The sequence below is a fragment of the Pteronotus mesoamericanus genome, unplaced genomic scaffold (genome assembly GCF_021234165.1).
Source record: "Pteronotus mesoamericanus isolate MK-2021 breed Mesoamerican mustached bat unplaced genomic scaffold, CSHL_Meso_final contig_164, whole genome shotgun sequence".
NCBI lineage: Eukaryota > Metazoa > Chordata > Mammalia > Chiroptera > Mormoopidae > Pteronotus > Pteronotus mesoamericanus.
Window position 1 is genome coordinate 21,886,848 of NW_026555065.1, and position 21,129 is coordinate 21,907,976.

Here is a 21,129-nt window from a genome sequence, read left to right on the forward strand (position 1 = left end):
CTATCCCCCCTTTAACCCAGATTTAGTGATTTAGAAATTACAGATCTAGCTCCTGTGTTCAAATGCAGTAGTATTCACATCGCCAAGAAAAGAAAGATCTTGTAGTAGAGAGAAGAGTTTAAAAGACGAGTACATGTTTTAGGACTGTTAATCTCATACCATTTTTCCTTTATTCCATTTCATTGCGTGCCTTTTAGACATCTGCTATTTCCCCAGCATGGTACTTAATACTCTAGGAGAGTTAAAAGAAATAACACATACAACTTTTGGTAATGGGTAGTGTACAAACAAATTATGTCCATAAATTCAAGACTTAAAGTATAATAATACAGAGGTGGGCAAAAGTAGGTTTACACCTGTGAGTATGTGAAACACAATTTATTCTTTTATTTATGTATTAATTCTATTATTTATTTGCATTATTTGTCTTATTGTTATTATTTTGTAGCCTTACTTATGATTTATCTTTTAGGTAAAGATGACTGATCATTTAACCTACTTTTGCGCACCCCTAAACATATGGAATATACTGTTAATGCTATAGAAATTTAAAGAGTAAAAGATTCTTAATGACACAGGTTAGTCTTAGAGGAGATGAATTTACCTGAACATAGAAGGCGTTATAGAATTTAAATTGCTCAAGGTTTGACAAAAGAATTTGGTGTTATTCAGATGACTTTCCCTAAGGCATGCAAGCCAGGCTTTTGTTGTATCTAGTGTGGTAACAATGAATAATAACATTTGCAGATATGCATCAAGTACTGAGTATATTATGTTTCATTTCAGTGTCTTATTGAGCCTTCAACAGCTCCATGAGGTTCCTTGATATTCATATAAAATTTCTAAATCATCATGAGTCTTTTATGCCCCTCCCAAAATGTATTATTAAAGTAATGGTAAGCCTTAAGTTTAAGAAAATATAATATATTCATCCTCAATTTCAGACCAGGAAATACAGGCTTAGGTTCAGTGACTTATCAAGTGTTATAGAATTTAGGATTTGTAACTGAGTCTATCTGATTTCAAAGGTTGTGTTCTTAACCACTACTTTATGTTACCCTCCTAGACAGTATAGAAATCTAGCTGAAACAAGTTAGTCTTAAATAGTGAAAGCTGAGTTGGGAAAGGAAGCTAGCTGATGAAGGGTTTGTAATTCTAGGCTGAGAAATTTGGATTTAATCTAGTCAATAGTGGGAATTACTATGGATTTCAAGTGTTGATCCTTTTGTTATTTTTAAGACATTCTTTTATTGTTCAATTTTTGATCTGGGCTTATTTCCTGATAAATAAAATTGCCTTTTAAATTACATTTTTAGGTACCCTAGAAAAAGAAATAGATTGATAGAGCTTCCTGATGACTATAGCTGCCTTCTAAATCAAGCTTCTCATTTCAGGTAAGAAAAAATACATTATTTTAAATTTTTTGAGCTTGTAGTTGGTATATACCACCTCTAGCAAACTTACTTTATTTTTTCCTTTATTTTTATTGATGATGCTATTACAGATGTCCACATTCCACCAAACCCCCCCCCCCACACCCCCCTCCACCCAAGCTCTGTGCCCCCTTCCCTCTGGCCACCATCACACTGTTGTTTATGTCCATGGATTATGCATATATGTTCTCCTCTGACAGCTGTCAGTGCAAGTGTTGATCTGTACTCCAGAGTTCCAAAATAGTTGCTTCAGACAGCTCTTGCCAGATCAATAGTTCTTTCAGTAGAGGAGCCGATTCCTGGAGTTCCCTACTTCCCTACTCCACCATCTCCTATGACATCCATTCTCAGTTTTTTTAAAGATACAAGAACTTCTTTCTCTCTCTCTCTCTCTCTCTCTCTCTCTCATTCTAAGAATGATTGTTTATTCATATATCTTTAAATACTGTTTTACATTCATTACAGTGTGGTGATCACATTCATTCACTGAAATAACACTGAAGAACCCCTTTTTTCCCCCTCAAACAAAATCTATATAGATCCTGTAATAACAGTAAAATAGATAATAGCATTGTAACTCAGGGTCAAGCCTAGATAATGGAAAGCCGGGGTGTACCTGCTTGGCCTTTTTTGGTACCATGTCCCCTCTGCTTCAGTCAGTTTAAACACTATATAAAGCAGTGTTTCTCAAACTGTCCATTATATTTCTCTTCCTTTTCACTGATCACTTTCAAATAAAAAAAGATACTGGATAATTGGGACAGATGAGAAGAGAAACAAGTTATGTTCTAGTTATTACTAATACCATGTATGAATTACCTCTTAGTTACTTTTGTGAGAGAACAGAATGAGTTTAAACACATGATTCTCTATGATAAAATAATGTTCTGTAAATTTAATGATAATTTTTGTTTTACACTTACCTTACTATAATATAAGTTATTTGAGTAGCATAAATTCATGAGCGGAACACTATTAATGAAATGTCACTGAGTGGAGAAATTATATTCATACCTTGTATCTGCTTTAGCCATTGGTATGTGAATATTTCATATTTAAATCACAATGTATTATGTCTTGAAAATAAAACGTCAAAATTTCTATTGCTGCAATTATGTATCCTTGACACTTAGGTGGCATCACACCACCACCCATAGGAAACCGATTGAAAATGATGGCATGAAACTAGCAGTGACTTATAATTAAAAAGGAAGAATCTTAGCAGCCTGAAAGAGGAAGCCTATTCAACACTTCATTGCTGATGTACTAGTAACAGAGCATCCTTTCCCCAAACTGCAGGAATTCCAAAGTTCAGGAGTTTTGTAATGTTATTAAGCGTTGTCCTGCAATCAAACTTCTTAGTGAACTTAATTTAATTAGAACTACCAGTAAGCACAACTAACTCTTAAATTTTGTTTAAAAGGTACCAATTAGTGTACAAGGGGACAATTAGTAGTCCTTAGTCATAGGTTAAATAACCTGCCTTCATTCAAAAGAACCAAAATAAGGGATTGCATTTTAAGATTACTTTGTGGGCTTGAAGAGGCTTTCTTTGGCCTACTTTGAGAATCACTGCCCTACAGAAATGACTAAGGAGTGCTTTGAGCCATGAAGCCAGGGGGTTTAAATGGCCCAGTCAAGGCTTGAGCAGCTTCTATTCCAGCCTCTGTTACCAGATAGAATTGATCTTGGTATTGGCTCCTTGATGCTTGTCTCATACAGAATTAAGATCAACCAACTAAAGAAGTGGTTGAGTCACTTTATCTCTCAGTCCCCCCAAAATTAGCTGGATTATTTCAAAAATTGCATTTGGCTCTAAGCTCAGTGATTTTCTTAATCTTAGGGCTGCATTGCTGCTACAGAAGCCCAGTGAATAGGTGTTATCTCCCAGGCATTAAAAGGTATCTATCATGCTCTTGGCTCTTAGGAGGACCTGAAAAGAGTGTTAGTCATTGATCACAGTGAAGATACTTCTGGATGATATTACTGCTTACTGGTTTTAAGGAAAAATGAAAATAAATCTTATCATCTCTTCCAGTGTTATTGTCACCACTCGTTTACATTAAGACTGAGCCATCTCTAGTGTAGGGTAGCCACTCAGTTATTATACTTTAGGCATCACCTCCATTTTCTCCTCTGAGATGGCTAATGACTCAGACTTAGCTATCCTCTGCTACAGGTGAAAGAAGATGTTGGCATTATTTAAAAAAAAAAGGGGGGGAAGAAAGAAAAAGGGCTATAATTACATTCAGGAGGAACAGCCTGGAAGTAAAAACAGTCTGCTCACCTGCAGGAGACAGGAATGGAAAGCCTATGCATATAGTCCCTTTGCTTCTATGTAGACAACTGTGGTTTCTTATTTTGCCTAAGAAACTAGGGGTCAGAGAATAAATTGTTAATACTTTGTTGGAGAGCCTGACCTTATTGTGGGTCTTTCTGGATGTCTCCTGTGGTTTCATTTATTTTTTACTGCCCAGATTAAGGAATTCTTAATGTTTCCATTATGTCTAGTATACAGCAGAGATAGAACTATAAGAAACTCCTTTTTATGTTTATTTTCTTTTTAGGATTTTATTATGTATTTTTTTTTAGAGAGAGGGGAATTGGAGAGAGGGGGAGAAAGATGGGGAGAGAAACATCAGTGTGCGAGAGGAAAATCAATCAGATGCCCAACTAGGGACCTGGGCCGCAACCCAGGCATGTGTCCTGACCAGAGATTGGTTTGCGGGATGCCCAACTCACTAAGCCACACCAGTCAGGGCAGGAAGTTAAAAGATAAACATCATCACTTTAATTCAGAGAATGATAGGGCCTTCGGAGCGGCATTAGAACAATGCTGTCCCATGCCACGATGTAAAAATGGTTGGATCTCAAAGTACTACTTGATTCAAGTAAGTCACCTCTGCCACTTTCTCCTTCCTAAGAATTACTGTGTTTCCAGATGGGAGGAGCATCAACTCAAAGACTGCAGTCTTTCAACCCTAAAGGTCTCAGTACCTCAAAGAAATGGAGGAGAAATGTGTTTGAATCCTTACTGCAAATTGTGACTTTAAAAAATTTTGCATCTCCAAGTTTATATTCCTCCAACACAGGATACAAGCTTGACTAAACCAATAAAGAGGAGGCAGTTGACTAAAAATTGGTCATGTCAGATGAAGACTGGATTCTATAAATACATCTCAACCAAGGCATATTTAATTGCCAGATTTTATAAGAATTATCAGGACACTGTACTTAATAATAAATTTCCTTACTGTGGACTAATAAGAATATTTTTTGGTTAAGTCTTCCTAGGGGGAAGCATGAAAGAACAATCATCCATTAAGTGTTTCCTTGTGTTTTAAGAGCTTTCTTTGCTGCAAAGCAGCCAGTGATGAAAATATGTTTCAGTGATAACTGGATATACTGTGCTTTTTTTGTTTCTCCAGTATACTGAATGTTTTCTTCCCTTTTGAGGTGCCCAAGGTCTGCGGATGATGAGAGAAAGAACCCTGTTCTTTGTCTTTTCTGTGGGGCTATACTGTGTTCTCAAAACATTTGCTGCCAAGAAACCGTGAATGGGGAAGAGGTTGGAGCTTGCATTTTTCATGCACTTCACTGTGGAGCTGGAGTCTGCATTTTCCTGAAGTGAGTAGTGTATGATCTGGAAGCTTCATAATAAATTTAGGGAATTTGGATTCAATCTGGAGGCCATTATGACAGGACAGTGTGTTGTTAGGAAATGATACCAGAAGTTAGAGACCAGTTGTTCACATGAGATTTCATTTGAGAAGATATTACAAAATAAGTAGTAAAAAATAAAAAATAAAGTAGTATTCTACTCACATTTTCATTATGTGTGGAAAATCTTAAACAAATATGATAAACTTTATATTGATTACTCTGGTATTGTGTAATACTCAGATATAGTGAAAGAGCTTAGAGTCCTAAAACTTCTATTTTAAAAGTACATGTAAGCCCTGGCTGGTGTGACTCAGTTGGTGGAGCCTTATCTGTAAACTAAAGGGTTACAGGTTCAATCCCTGGTCAGGACACATGCCTAGGTTGCGGTTCAGTTGCCAGTTGGGGCACATCTGGGAGTCAACCAATCGATGTTTCTCTCTCACATCAGTGTTTCTCTCCCTCTCTCTCCCTCCTTTCCCCTTTCGCTAAAATCAATAGGAGTGTCTTTGGGGGAAGATTAAAAATAATAATGAAATGAAAAAATAAAAGTATATGTAAATTGTTACTTTAAGATGTCCTTTGACTATTTTAATTTTCTTCATTTCCTGTATCAACCAACCATTGTTTCCCCCGATCTCTCAGCAAATGACTGAGAGTAGAACAATAGTCACTTATTTTATGAAAGAATACAAGTTGCTCTTGTGAGACAAAATTCAGAAGGATGCTTGTGCTTTTTTTCCCTTCTCCCCATGTAATATACTTTCTGTTTACATAAGCACTGATATCTCACTGCCTATGGCATGTGTAATCATTGTTGGTAGGCGTACGGAATAATAAGGGGAACGACGCATGGAAGCCAAACCCCAACACCTATTTTCTTCTACTAGGGAACCTACAACTAGTACAACTGTTTATTTTATAGTTTCTCTCTATAGTAATTATCACCTGTGTACACAAGCATTTTTTTTAAAAAGATTGTATTTATTTTTAGAGAGAGGGGAAGGGAGGGAGAAAGAGAGGGAGAGAAAATAGATGTGAGAATCATCGATCAGTTGCCTCTCCCATGTGCCCACACTGGGGATCAAACTGGCGATCTTGCACTTGGGAGACGACATTCCACCTACTGAGCCATGCTGATTGGGGCCATAAACATTACTTTTTTTTATGTCTACATTCCTCTGCTGTAAGATCTCAAACACCTTCAAAGTGGCAGTGGTTCTTTATAATCTGCACTATTGGAGGCTGGTTCTAACCAGAAAGGCTTGTCACTTCCCTAGCTGACCTGTCTGACCTGAGGTAATCAGACTGGGAGATGTCCTTTTCTTCTGTTAAGCGCCTTTCTCTAGATTAACTTGGATGCAGTACCTATTAATTGCACACATGCACTTATTAATATTTCCTGCTGGTTGTTTTGTCCTTCAGAATCAGAGAATGCAGAGTGGTCCTAGTTGAAGGTAAAGCCAGAGGCTGTGCCTATCCAGCTCCTTACCTGGATGAATATGGAGAAACAGATCCTGGCCTGAAGTAAGTTTTTGTTTTTTGTTTTTTGTTTATTTTAGTCACATTATTATATGTAGATGGTAATAGTTTCTTAAACACAAAAGCTAATGCTAAATATTGAGAGATTTTTTTATTTAAAAATTAAAATTTTTATTAAAAATTAAAAATATCAAATATGTCATCCTAAATGTAGCACATAATTTTCAACAACTTTATGCTTCTTTAAAATTTTTAAAGATACCAACCATTCTAGTGTTTGCATGCTCTATTAGTTTAATCAACCGTTCTTCAGAATACTTAGGAAATTTGACACTGTTACATAAAAGAAACCTGTAGTGTCCAGTGAGGGATTTCAGTTTAAAATCGTTATCCATTGTTGCCACTGTAGTACTTGAAACTTTTTATGAGCCAGCTATATGAGCCTTTTTAGCTTTAGCAAAGCAAAATACTTACAATCCTATATTTTTTTGTATCCTTCCTGGTATTGGGTGCTGGAGAGACTACTTACTACTTCTGAGAAAGAGGTGATAAGGCACCATAATCCCAAAAGTACATATAGATAAAGATTAGATCTTCCCACCATAAACTGTGTCTTTGTTTAATTGAAATTTTCTTCTTTTGTAATATTACTCGGAATAAATAGGCTTACTTGGTGGGGCTTGAAACCTCTTTGATCATATAGAGATTTTTTTTTATTGTGACAGCATTTGACCTGTAGAAATACTCTCTGGATTTAGGGAGAAATAATCTGAATCATGAAAGTTGTTAATGACTAAGGATAAGAGTTTCAGGTTGTTCCAGAAAGGGACAAAGAAGCAGAATTTTTAATTAATTAGGCAACTAACTGAGACACTCAAGTTCCTTTGGAATGAGAAGCTCACAGTTCTTCACTATTGGCAACAGCCAAGCTTTAGTCATTTTGGATTAGTTGTTATGCAGTGTTATAAACTATGCAGCCATAGAATCGTTGTGGAGTACTTTGATTTAGATATTTGCTAATCGCCACCAAATCTGTTGCGTCATAGTGTTACCAAACAAAAGTGGGGTTCGGCTGCCTGCCACCAAACACAGGCATAAAACAAAGGTTGGTGGGGAAGGAAAAATGTCTTTACTAAGAGTTTCCACAATTTCTGGGACTGGCGGACTCCCTGACTCCAGGCTCCTATTTTCTGCAAAATACAGAAACCCCAACAAGACTGAAACCCAAGACCAAACCCAAAAATCCCACTCCATCTTGATCTGTCCTCTGGACCAGAAGGCTGCTACGCGGACTGCTTTCTGGCTTCAGGCTCCCACCCAGGAGTCTGTGCACGTGTGGCTGGCACCACAAAAGCCATGGTGCAGCTTCCCACTCAAGGGCCCAGGGCTACTGCCAGCTGCTGCAGCCAGACATGCAGGGGCTCCATGTGGGACCTAGCACCTGAGGTTGTCCCAGTCCCCAGGGCCTGCGAACACTTTGGCCTGTGCATCTGGGCGCAGATCTCAGAGGAAGAGAAGGCGAGAGTTTTTGCCCTCCGTCCGTTTAAGTCTCTGAGCCCAGAATTCTGTGTGCTTCAGAAGTGTCCAGCTTCCCCAGCCAATCCTGCAGGTTAGACCAGCAGGTCTGCACATCCTCCTGCTGCCATGTTAATCTTTTGGTACTCATGCCTCTCTGACCTCTAGTTTCCCCATTACTCAGGAATTGGAAGGGTGTAGGAGGGCTAGCCTCTGTCCATCACTCTTGCTAGCTGGGGCAAGGCTTCTTCCTGCTTCCTTCTGCTGAGTCTCAGCTCCGGGGTGGGGACTCTGTCATCTTGCGCCACACTAACTTTGTTGCTGGGCAACACGAGCTGCCACGCTGGCTTGTTTACCCTATACCTGGGGAATATAGCCTGTCACATGCACTACCTCGGGGTTTTCTGTGGCCCCTCCCTCACTCTAGGCACCACACCAGTATTAGTAGGAAAGCTATAACCAGGTATTTCTGAGGAGCAGAATATAATTTGAGGTCTTAGTGTTACCTCTCAGATCTAACCTTTACTATGCAAAAGTCAGAAATCAAAGCTAGGTAAACTATCGATATGTAAACCCAAAAAGTCATTAAGAGCTCCACTCAGACTAACCACCCAGAAAAGAATAGAACTGCTTCAAGTTATAAGCCTTGCTGGCCATTTAAATGAGGTCCCATAATGCTCATGGTATACTTGACCTGTTTTCTGAATAATCAAGGAGTAAATTTCTGCTTCATTAGCTAAATAACTTATCAAGTTCTTAGTGATCGATGGTGAAGGAAAAATATCCCTTTTAAAACCCTTTCCTGATGATTCCTCACAGTTCCAAGAACAAGAGTTCAGGCAAATGTAGACAATAAAGTGTGACAGTTATTTGATCAGACTTAACATGTTGTTGTTGTTTTCCCTGAAGGAGGGGCAACCCCCTTCATTTATCTCGCGAGAGGTATCGGAAGCTCCATTTGGTGTGGCAACAACACTGCATAATAGAAGAGATTGCTAGGAGCCAGGAAACTAATCAGATGTTGTTTGGATTCAACTGGCAGTCCTTATGAGCTCCAACTCTGCCTCGGGACAATCACGAATGAAGACTATATTGAAGACTGATTCAAAATTATGGAGACCTTTCTGAGGGCTGGGGAAGGGTTGGAGGGTCTTTTTCTCCTTGTCCAGTTGTCCAGATTGATATAAATCAATAAAATATTCCTTAATGGAGTATTGCTTTCAATTAGTGAACATATACTTAAAAGGAAAAAAGAACATAGACTAACCTGTTTTATGTTCTAGAACACTAAAGAAATGCTTCTCTACCCTAAGTGTCTGATTCTGCTAATATATGCAGAAAACTCATTTCCCTTCCTAATCTGTCCCATTTCATTTTCTCTCTCTGATCAATGAAGTCACATCAAGCAGTTGTGGACATTTTTATATGTTAGTTGGATCGCTGATAAGAATCTAATAATGTGTGATTTTCTTCCTTGCAGCTAAGAGAAATTGTAGAAACGATGCTGTATACTTTAAGAAAGTTCTGTAACTGAGAACATTTTCAAAAAAAAGTAAATTTTTACTCATTTCTCTTTTAAGGAAATACCCCTAATGTGCCACTCACTATTTCAGTCAGAAATTAAACCAAAGCTCTATATGGACAGAGTTGGCATTTCTAAGGTAAATTTCTGCCAGTTGTAGAAAAGCCTTTTTCCCACTATAGACCCCAGTAAGAGTTAGGATAGTGCATTCATTATTCATTCCTCATGAGACAGAGCCTACCTGTGATCCTCACCTCTGACCTCAAATAGCTTTGCTGAGTTTTGAAGTTATACTTTCCCTTTTCCAAAGGCAAGTTTCTAAAATGAGTTCACTTATCTTTTGATGTGTACCACCCTATTTGACTCTTAGAAACCTGATGCAGTTTTAATGTAAACTATCTACAGAATGAAGAAAATTCCCTCAGTGAATGGAGCATGACTGCTATAAATCAGATTTAAGCCAATTCTGCAACCTCCTGTCTTTGTAAAAGACTAATTCTTCATTTGTTATTTGTGTGCACCTTTTCATAAACTCTGATTTTTATGACTAATACAAACAACCAGAAAAGCCATGTGATCAATAGTCTGTGTCCTGCTATAAAATGCTTGAGCTATTTTATTTATAAATAATCAGGCTCTCCAAAATTTGTGCAATCTTTAACTTTTATCATGAACTTGTGATATAAAACAGCAGACAGAAGATAAACTGAAATCTTACATTTTAGCTTCTGTTGTCTCTGGGGTAATGTTAGGAGTTTGAAAGATGCAAAGACCATCTTATTTTGCCTTTGGTGACTATGTCAAATATGTGAGTAAATGTTTTCCTGCCTTCTTTGTGCTCAGCAAAGGCAAGCAAATAAAAATGTTTGTGAAGTGATTGATGATGCACAATTTGGGGTTAGTGGGGGTTTTTTCCCCCTATTTCCACATAAAGTAAAAAAGAGGTGGATTTTGCAGTGAGGGATTTAATCATAGAATCACAGTCATGATCTTCTACTTGAATAATTGAGAAGGTATCAGGAAATAGATTCAACTGTACTGAACAATTTATAACAATTGATGGGTGAGGATCAGAAAATTCAGTATTCAGTTTGCCAAATTTGCCAGTATGATTAAGTAATTAGAACATTTCCCTTTATTTCTTATATAATTTTGTTGGCTGGATTGGCTGACTAGGAAGCCTGAGCCAGAGTAGGCAACAAAAGACATTGACTTCCGCCCTAATTGATTGTTCCCCTGTTTAGCAAAGGAAAACTGACTTTTTATTTCCAGTCTTTTTCTGTTCACTTCATAAATTCTGGGGTTAAGCTCTCGAACTGCCAGAGGGACTATCCTGCAACGGCCAGTCAGACCTTTTCTGCCAAAGAACCTGTATCATACTGAGTTCCACTTGTTGTGACTGATTCAGATCTCTGCACCGTAGATGACCATAGGTCTCTGTGCTGTCCCCAGCCCAAGGGATTTCTAATTATATTCAAATATCCTAGTGGTTTGCCTGCATCATTGCAAGCAATTTAATTATGCTTATGAAGTTTACTGACAGAATGAGCAAAAAGTCACTTTATTTTCTTTAATGTAGAATGTGGAGGAGCTAGTTCAACAGGATGTCTCCAAAACCGTGGTTTTTTTAATGTTTGGTAAGAGGCTGGCAGGAATTTTTATGCTATGATGAAAATAAACATATATCTGTATAGTTAAATTATTATGTTGGTGTATGGGCTGTGAGTTCACACTTTAGTGGTCATTTGTCATTTCATAACAACTATGCATTTGGTTCACTGTGATGATCTATATTTAGTGACTGCAACATGTTTATACCACTGATTCAAATTCCATCCATGATGAAGTTATACAAATAATGCATATATTGATATCTTTTATTGCAAAATGTAAATTTTAAACTTGTATAATGTTCTTGTGCTTTTTGAAATAAAATATATGTGTATATTTAAAAAGAAAAAAAGGAACTTCTCATGTTTGGGGAGTGGGTTTTAAGTGTTAAAAACCAATACCTAGAAAGAAGCTCTAGTTAAAAGTTATTGTTGTCAGCCCAGACAAATTCTTTAAAAGACATAAGTTTTTAGTGTAATGGTCCTCAAACTTTTCAACCATACATTCCATCAGTAAATAATTTTTAAACATGCATTTTGTATTTCTGTATCATGGAATAGTGTACTAATGCATTAAATACATTGCCCACAAATGGAAAATTTTTTTAAAAAGTTGAAAGATAGAGTATTTCTATTTAAATGTTTTCCAAGTAAGTCTGTGCATCCCTTTGGGATGTGGAGACAACTCTCTAAAGCAGCACTATATGCAGAAGAACTCTGCAGTGATGGAAATATTCTGTATTTGCACTCCAGTGTGGTAGTCACTGTCCCCGTGCACCTGTTGACATTTGAAATGTGGCAGTGCAGTTAAAGGCCTGAGTATTTAATTTACTTAATTGTAATTAATTTAAGTCATGTGTGGCTAGTGGCTTCTATACTGGATAGCATAAGTCTAATGTAATGGTTCTCAAACATCACTGTGCATTAGAATCACCTAAAGAGTGTTAACAAAATACAGATTTCTACTTTCACCCTCCCTCGTAAATGGGAATCACCTGGGATTGAGCATTAAGCTATTCAGTGTGATTTCCTTCTGTTTCTAAACTGTGACTCTTAAAATTTGGCGCTTTCTTTTACCCCAGTGATTGCAGATTGTTTCTATATAAGCTTCCATCTAAGGAAAAGTTACCTGCAGGGTTGTGTTTTTTTTTAAGCCATTGCTTTAAAGCAATGCCTTTGCTTTAAGATTTTAAAATATTCTAGGAGGGTAACACTAAGGACAGTGAAGGAAGGGTTTAGGGGTAAGGAAATGAAAATACAAGGATCATGTAATTGTCAGGGAGATATCACTAGGATCCTTATCCTAGTAAAGAAGTTGGACCCAAGAAAACACACACAGAGGCACATCATAATTACATTACCCAAGATTAAAGATGAGAGAATCTTAAAAGCAGCAAGAGAAAAGGAGACAGTTACCTACAAAGGAGTTCCCCTAAGTCTGTCAGCTGGTTTCTCAAAACAAACCTTGCAGGAAAGAAGGGGCTGGCAAGAAGTATTCAAAGTCATGAAACACAAGGAACTACACCCAAGATCACTCTATCCAGCAAAGCTGTCGCTTAGAATGGAAGGGCATATAAAGTGCTTCCCAGATAAGGTCAAGTTAAAAGGAATTAGTCATCACCAAGCCCTTATTATATGAAATGTTAAAGGGACTTATTTAGGAAAAAGAAGATCAGAAACTATGAACAATAAAATGACAACAAACTTGCAACTATCAACAACTGAACCTAAAAAAAAAAACAACCATGCAAACAGCTAGAGCAGCCACAGAATCATAGAAATGGAGATCAGAGGGGAGGGGGAAGGGGAAAAAAGGGGGGAAAGATACAGGGAATAAGCATCATAAATAGTAGGTACAAAATAGGCAGGGGGAGGTTAAGAATAATACAGGAAATGGAGAAGCCAAAGAACTTTTATGTACAACCCATGGACATGAGCTAAAGGAGGGGAAAGGCTGAGGGGTGGGATGGTGCAGGGTGGAGGGGAATAAAGGGGAGGAAAAAAATGGGACAACTGTAATAGCATAATCAATAAAATATAAAAAATAAATAAAAGTATAAAATAAAAAAATATAAACTTAAGTATGCATTTTGACAGTAGGATAAAATTAGTAGTGAGAAAGAAGGGGCCGAGTAAGAAGCAATTTCACAATTGCTCATATATTAGGAAAGCAATAGATAGTATTTAAAGAGAGTACAAAGGGTATTGCATAAAGATATTAGTACAAAGTTTACAACTAGAACTATTGTACAATACAATACCAAAAAGGAGGAAAGGCAGCAAAGACTACATAATGAAACTATAACAAAATTTAGACCAATCGATCAATTTAAATGGCCTTAACCTATTTAGATAAAACATCAGATGAGCTAATAGATTCAGGTGAAAAATAAAGAGAATCAACCCAATTTTAAAATGGCAAAAGATTTAAATCGATTTTTCTCCAGAAAGGATGTACAAGTTGATAAGTACATTGAAAATGCTCAACATCAATAATCATTGGCAAAACACAAATCAAACCACAATGAGATGCAATTTCACACCTACCAACTAGGATAGCTATTATCAAAAAGACAGACAATAATGTACTGGCAAGAATGCGGAAAATAGAAACCCAACACAGGCAGTCCTTCACTTTGCATAGTAGTGTATTACTGCAAATGAGGCCATGCAAGCTGAAGCTGTGCAAAGCAATCTTAATAATGAATGGGAAACATTACTATTGTTCCATGGCCTTCAAAGTTTAAAATGTATTGTCAGTTACAAATAAACAGGGAAATAAAAATAGTAAAACCAATGTTTATTTAGCACAATGTAATTTATAACATTACAAACACTGAAAATTAAAATGGCTTTTTCTTTAAATTATCAAGAAAAATAGTCCAGAGTGCTTGCCTGTTTCTCTTTGTATAACTTAGGATACAGAATGAGCATCTTTTCTATGCCTTGGCAAATTGTCATACTTCTGAGTTTGGATCAGCTTCCAACATTCTATCCTTTGTGTTTCAATACTCTGAAATTCTTCCAAGAGTTTCTTGACTGTGAAGTTTTTGCCAGTGTAATTTCTTCTGGGACATTCATCATAACGACTTCCTTATTTTGGTAAGTTTGTCTTCACTAAGTTTCTCTGCCTGCATATCTGGAGTCTCTCAGACAGCAGTGGTGTCAACGGTTCCACAGTTAGCTATTTCTTCTGTAACATTTGCAGTTGACCCAAATTTCACTTCCAGCATTATTACTTCAGTTTCTTTGCTGCACTTACATCTTTGTTGGCTAATTCCCTCTATCAGTTATCCTTTTTTGTATAATGTCACATGGGTTTATCGCTGGAATACAGGAGACAATACAATGACACTCTGTCTCTGAACTGAATTAACAATGTGCAATGTCCAATCACCAACAGACTTTGAAAGAAGTGACATAATTGGTCACTGATCCTGACCTGCATCTGTTAGTGATCTGTAGACTGAAGAACTAGCTGCAAAGATCACAATATATGCAATTACTCTCAGTTAAATTACCATTGTAAACAAAATCTCAACTGTGTTGTTGAGGGACTAATGCTACTTGAATTAAAACACACTAGTTGAAAATCTTGCATTCAGGAACTGTGCAAACTGAGGACTTTCATCAGGCAAAACTACAGGATAAAGAAAAACATTAATAAAGGGGACTTTAACAAACATCTCCCAAACCTAGATAGATACTGTGGACAAAAATTAATAAAGATGTAGTAGAGCCAAACAACATGATCAGTGCATTAGTTGGGTCCTATAGTAAACAGGTACTGGGACAGTTTTGGGAGCATGAAAAGCTCAAGTTGCACTAATCCATTCAGTCACAACTGGGCACCAGAGTACTGAAGTATATCATCTAAGCTCCACACACATTCCTCCCTGCTCTTTAACAGCAGCCCTTACCTCCTCCGCTGATCAGTGTAAATTATCTTTGCGGACAAAGTGACTCCTCTTGCTTGCTAGTCACTGGTTACATGCAGTCCAAAAGGCCCTGGTTGCAGCCACAGCTAGTAGTTGTTAGGACTCATGCTCTGTCCCCTGGCAAGAGCGAGCCCCTCAGGGACCATGAATTCTAACCCTTAAAAGTCCAGAGATGCAGAAACGGGAAGTACAGAGTCCTCCAGGGAGTCATTGGGAATGATGTCGAGTAGAGCTACTCCTTGGTTCCTGAACCCCAGGTATTCTCCTACTGGCAACATAGCAGCAAATAAAGTTTTCTAATTCATTTGTATGTATTGGCAAGGATGTGGAAGATAGAAACCCAACACAGGCAGTCCTTCTCTTTGCATAGTAGTGAATTACTGCAAATGTTGTCATGCAATCTGAAACTGTGCAAAGCAATCCTGGAGGATAGGACCCATTCTCACAAAACATTGCCTCTAAGCTGACACTTCAACTGCACCTGCCACAGGCCATTCCAACATTTTATCAGCTCAGCTGCTCTTGAAAAGTGCAGTATATAATACAACCAGTGTATCCCACTCCTGCACCGACCTACCTGGGAAAGTGGATTCCCTGATTGCATGCTCTGTTGTGTGAGATTCCATGCTAGTGAAATAGGTACTCTTTAAACCCCCAGACAGTGGTGCTACCTGAAGTTCTGTGGGAAGAAAAGGCAAACACATACCCTGAATAGATGTCTAATCTTGTGAGAATGAAGCACTGACTGTTTTAGGATAGAAGCATTGTAGTGTGGTCAGCTTGCTACCAACTAGCTTGTTGATCTCCTTGAAGAACAGAGCCCTGTCAATAGAGCGATGGATTCTGTTGCTGACAGGATGGACATTCAAAGGCAACAGTAGCTCTAAGAGTCTTAGTGGAAGTCCATGCTGCTGAGCCCATTATTGACCTCCATCTCGCCATTGGTGTGCCTGTTGTGTCAGTTGCCAAAGGATTCTAAAGTCTGAGTTACTCTGACTACTTGATTGTTTAGTACCTCTTCTGCAATGCATACTTTCTGGTGAGCATTAACACCTACTGCAAAAATGTTCACACTTTGTGCACACACCAGTATGTACATCCATAATACCATACAATATGTACTCTGATTCCAGCTTCTTTTGCCTGTGAGATTCATCCATGTTGTTGTATGAGCCAGAAGTTATTCCCTTTTATTGTTAAGTAGTGTATATGAATACACAAAAGCTTGCCCCTTCCCTTGTTGATAGACATATGGGTTATTTCTAATGTTTGGCTATTTATGAATAAAGAATTTTTGTACAAATATTTTATTGTAGACATGCATTTATTTCTCTTGGAGATGGTGTATGTGTATGTACAGGATGGGGCAAAAGTAGGTTGTGTGGAAAATAATATGATAATTAGTAAATAATAATACAAGAATAAACTCAGTGTTTAGCATACTCACAACTATAAACCTACTTTTGCCACACCCTGTATGTGTATGTGTATCTGTATCTGTATATGTATTTGTGATATATATACTTTGTATATGAAGGGCTGAGTCATGTTGAACTTTTTAAGAAATTGTCAAATGTTTTTCCAAAGTTCTACTTTCTCCGTATTGTTGTCTACACCTGATTTTGTCTTTTTAACTGTAGCCATTCTGTTGTGTGTGTAGTAGTAACTCACTGTCTCATTAATTTTAATACTTTTTCTTTAGATGTTTCTAGAATGTACTGTGTAAATAGATAATACACTTTTTTAAAATCTTCCCTTTCAGTAATTACACCTCATTCTTTTTTTCCTTCTCTTACTGCATGGGCCGGAGTATTAGTGTGTGGCAGTTTAATGGCAAAATGGGAAATGATCATAAAGAGCTTTGTAAGTGACACTAAGAGGGACAGTGAGGAACTTCTTCACAGATGAATAATGTGGTCAAATTTGCATTTAAAAAGAGCTCTCTGGCTACCGTATGGAAAAAATGAAGTCACTGGGAAAGACTGAAAGGAGGACCGTTGGAATTAGAAGGCTCCTGAAATGATGTGGATAAGAAGTGGTGATCTAAGCTAGGAAAGTAGCGATCAGAATTAGAGAACTGATTTTTAAAAGATAAAATACATCTGTCTCCATTTAGCCCACATCAAATATGATTTTAGTAAACCAATTACTGAAGATATGCACATATTTCAAGGCATTTTTAGGATAGATACTTCATTTAGGGAAGCAGGAAACCACTAAAAAATGTTATCAAACTGTTAACAAAAAGGACTTGAAACAAATAAAACAATTGGATTCAATGTAAACTATAAAATGAAAATAAGGAAATTCAGTGAATGCAAAATCAGTTACTAGAACTTATTTTCTTATGAACATGCCCCTGTCAGAGCAGGTAACAAGTTCTTTAGGCCAGCTTCCAGAACTGGTTAACTAAATTGCAGTCGTTGATATGGTCATTGATCAGCAATTTAGGAAAGAAAAAAAAGACATTATAAACAAAAGAAAAGGTGATAAAAGCAGAAAATTTGAATTAAGCAAAAAGACAAAATCAGGTAACTAAGGTATTACATTTACCCAAAGCCTCAATAGCTCTAGAACTGCCACTTTCTACTATTCTTCCTCCTTTGGTCTCAGTCTTCCCTCTTTTTGCCCTGAGCCCTCCCCTTATCCTTAGTAAATGCCCCTCTTAGCATTTCCCAGCTTTGATTCCATCTCTGGTTGAAAAATGTTCAAATCTATGTGTCCAGCCTTGACCTCAGGTCTACATGTCCAACTTTTTACCTGGTAGTGTTCCTGGATCTTCAAACTCACAGACTCTAAAATTGAGCTCATCCTCAGATCCAAGCCAGTTCTTCCTGTCTTCCGTTTCTGTTAAAGTTACCACCATTCTTCAAGTCAGGCAGTTTTGACATCTAAATTATTTTTTACTTTGCCTTCCACAGTAAATCAGCAGCCAAACTTGCCAAGTCTCATCGATTGTTCCTGCAGACTGTACCCTGCCCTGTTACTATCAATGCCCAACCTCAGACCCTTCTTACGCCTTCGCCGGAACAATGCAACAGCCTCCTGGCTGATATTACTGTCTTTAGTTTCTTACTTTTTTGAATTAACTCAGCAGGGCTGTCACAAATTTAATCTCCCTAAAGCACAGATCTGGTAATATCTCTAATTGATACAGTGGCTACTCAGTAGCCATGCTTAATCAAAAACATTGAGTAGTTCGTGAAATTTAAGAGCCTCTAAAACATGGCTCCAAGTTATTTTTCTGGAGTTTTCTTCCCTTCCTTTGCAACCAGCAATACTCTGACTTAGAGCCAATTTTTAAAAATAATTTTAACAAGTACTTAAAATTTCTCACTTTATCTCCACTCCAATATGGACTGTAGACAGTGGCTTCCTTCACAATATGAAAGGGGCAGGGTAGTAACTTTACAGGGAAAAAACTGACAAACCCTAACCTCAGCCAGGTGATTAAGGTCAATGTCATTAGTGATAAATCATGGTGGTAGTATGTATGCTTGATATGGTGTGATGAAAATGGCACTTTATGTGCTTTCCCTCCCCCAAAGCTTTAACTCCAGTCTAATAATAATTAAAAAAAAAAAAAGACAAATTCCACTAGAGGGTCGTCCTACAAAGCACATGACCAGCACTCCTGAAAACTGTCAAAGTCATCAAAAACAAGGTTGTCATAGCCAAGGGAACCCTAAGGAAACATGACATGTAAATGTAATGCAGTATTTTGGATGGTATCTTAGAATAGAAAAAGATACCAGGCAAAAACTAAGGGAATCTGGCCCTGGCCATGTGGTTCAATTGGTTGGAGCATCGTCCTATACACCAAAAAGGTTTTGGGTTTGATTCCCAGTCAGGGCACATACCTAGGTTGTGGGTTCAATTCCTGGTAGGGGTACATACCGGAGGCAATCAATTGATGTTTCTCCCCTCACATCAATGCTTCTGTCTCTCAAATCAGTAAATATATATTCTTGAGTGAGAATTTAAAAAAAACTTAGGAAATCTGAATAAACTAATTTATCAATAGTATTTTAGTAATTATAACAAATAGACCATATAAATGTAAGCTTTTAATAATAGAAGAAACTGGAAGACAGGATATATGGGAACCCTTTGCATTACCTTCTCTTCTGTAAATCTAAAACTATTCCTAATAAGAGTCTATTTAAAAAAAATCTTATTTCCAAATGAATATTACACAATCGTTAAAAATGAATGAGGCAGATCTTTATGAAGAAAATATTACTAATGAAAAAAGGATATTGCAAAACAGTGCATTATGTGCTGCTTGCTCTTTGTGTAAAGAAATAATGATCACCCTGGCTGGTGTGGTTCAGTGGATTGAGCACTGACCTGTGAACCGAAAGGCTGTTGGCTCAATTCCTGCTGAGGTCACATGCCTGGGTTATGGGCCGGTCTCCTTTTTGGGATATGTGGGAAGCAACCAGTAGATTTTTCTGTCACGCATTGATGTTTCAGGAAGGAGGCTTACTCTTTACAATACACCTTTTTGGTGCATATATATTATGCACCATTGAGTCAGCTCCAGCTCATGGAGACCCTATGGATGAATAATGTCCACAATGTCCTGACCTCAACAGCTCTGCCAAGCTCCTGTAGACTCATGCCTACAGCTTTTTTTTAAGGTGTCAATCCCTCTTATATTTGGTCTTCCTGTTTTCCTGCTGCCTTCTACTTTTCCCAGCATTATTGTTGCTTCTAAGGAGCCTTGCCTTCATGACCAAAATAGGACATCTGTTAAGTTTTATCATTTTTGCCTCTAGCAATGTTTCTGGCTTAATTTGCTTTAGGACCCACTTGTTTGTCTTTCTGATGGAATCTGTCTGTAGAGCTCTCCACCAATACCGTATTTCAAGGGAATCAATTTTTTTCTGTTGGAATCATTTTTAGTACTTAAATGCAAAAGTTAGCACTGACTTTTCTTATTCTCTTAGACACACACACAGGTCCAACAGCCAAAACGTGCAGCGGTGGTAAGCTCCTGCTCTTCCGTCCACTGTCCCCATCCTGTGCTTTAAGCTGCACCCAGCCTTCCATCTTTTCCAACATACATAGAAGTTCAAGTGGTTGCTTATACACGACAGCTGTAATGCACTTTGTATTTCATATAGTGTGCATGTCAAAACAAAATAGTTGTTAATGGCCAGGAGTACATCTTCATCAATGGTCCCCACAATGAGATACTAAGCAGATCTTCTGGTCGGGAGTCAATTTAGCAAAAGATGTGGTATGGCCAGACCTGAAGTAACCATCTGCATTGCTGCATGCTGGTATCAGTGAGGACAGAAGTAGTAAGTCAGGATAGCTTGGAAGGCACAGTTGCAAGAAGGGGGTCTCTCCATGAGACAGCATGGGGAAAATTCTCCCAAACAGGTTTAGATAGGTCAATGTAATCAAGTTTAAAAAAAAAAAATCAGCAGTTCAAACACTATTGAATTTTCAAACTTCTCCTGCCAAGACAGATCAAATATAGCAGTAACAATCTAAACCTTCCCAGAAAGTGAAGGGAGAGCCCCTAGCACTCCTCCTGACAGCCCCGCGTGAGGCCTTAGGGGCATCTGCCGCTGCTGCAGTTGCTGCTGTTGCTCCATTTGCAACTTCTCAGTCCCCAAAGCAGGAAAACCAAGATCATGAAGGAAGTTGTCTCAATCTACAAGGCTGCCCTGGAAAACCTGTTCATTTTTTTGAGCCACAAAGAGGGAGAGATCAAAAGTGGTTCAGCTGTGGACCAGATCTTCTCTGGAAACATCCCCGTCAGACCCAAAGTCTCTCTGACAGGGTCTCGTCCAGTTCCTTGTCATCTTCCTCTTCCAGCTCCTCCTCAATCCTCTTGGCATTACCTTTCAGAAGCAATTTGTCAAGTGACAGGGGAGCCCCAGGGCCAGTGGCCATGGCTCAGGAATCAATTTTTTCTATCAGTCTTCTCACTTCAGTTTTTACATTGGTGTGGA

The 21,129-nt window shown here is 37.9% G+C and overlaps 1 protein-coding gene across 1 annotated transcript in view; it reads left to right on the top strand.

Annotated features, from left to right (window-relative positions):
- UBR1 (ubiquitin protein ligase E3 component n-recognin 1) overlaps nucleotides 1-11,575 on the top strand; it is a 120,984-nt gene extending 109,409 nt beyond the window's left edge. Inside the window, exons 44-47 of the mRNA XM_054565522.1 lie at nucleotides 1,317-1,394; nucleotides 4,890-5,060; nucleotides 6,519-6,620; nucleotides 9,000-11,575. Of these exons, the coding sequence (XP_054421497.1) occupies nucleotides 1,317-1,394; nucleotides 4,890-5,060; nucleotides 6,519-6,620; nucleotides 9,000-9,141 (493 nt within the window). The 3' untranslated portion in view covers nucleotides 9,142-11,575. The remainder of the gene's footprint in view (nucleotides 1-1,316; nucleotides 1,395-4,889; nucleotides 5,061-6,518; nucleotides 6,621-8,999) is intronic.
- The last annotated feature ends 9,554 nt before the right edge of the window (nucleotides 11,576-21,129 follow it).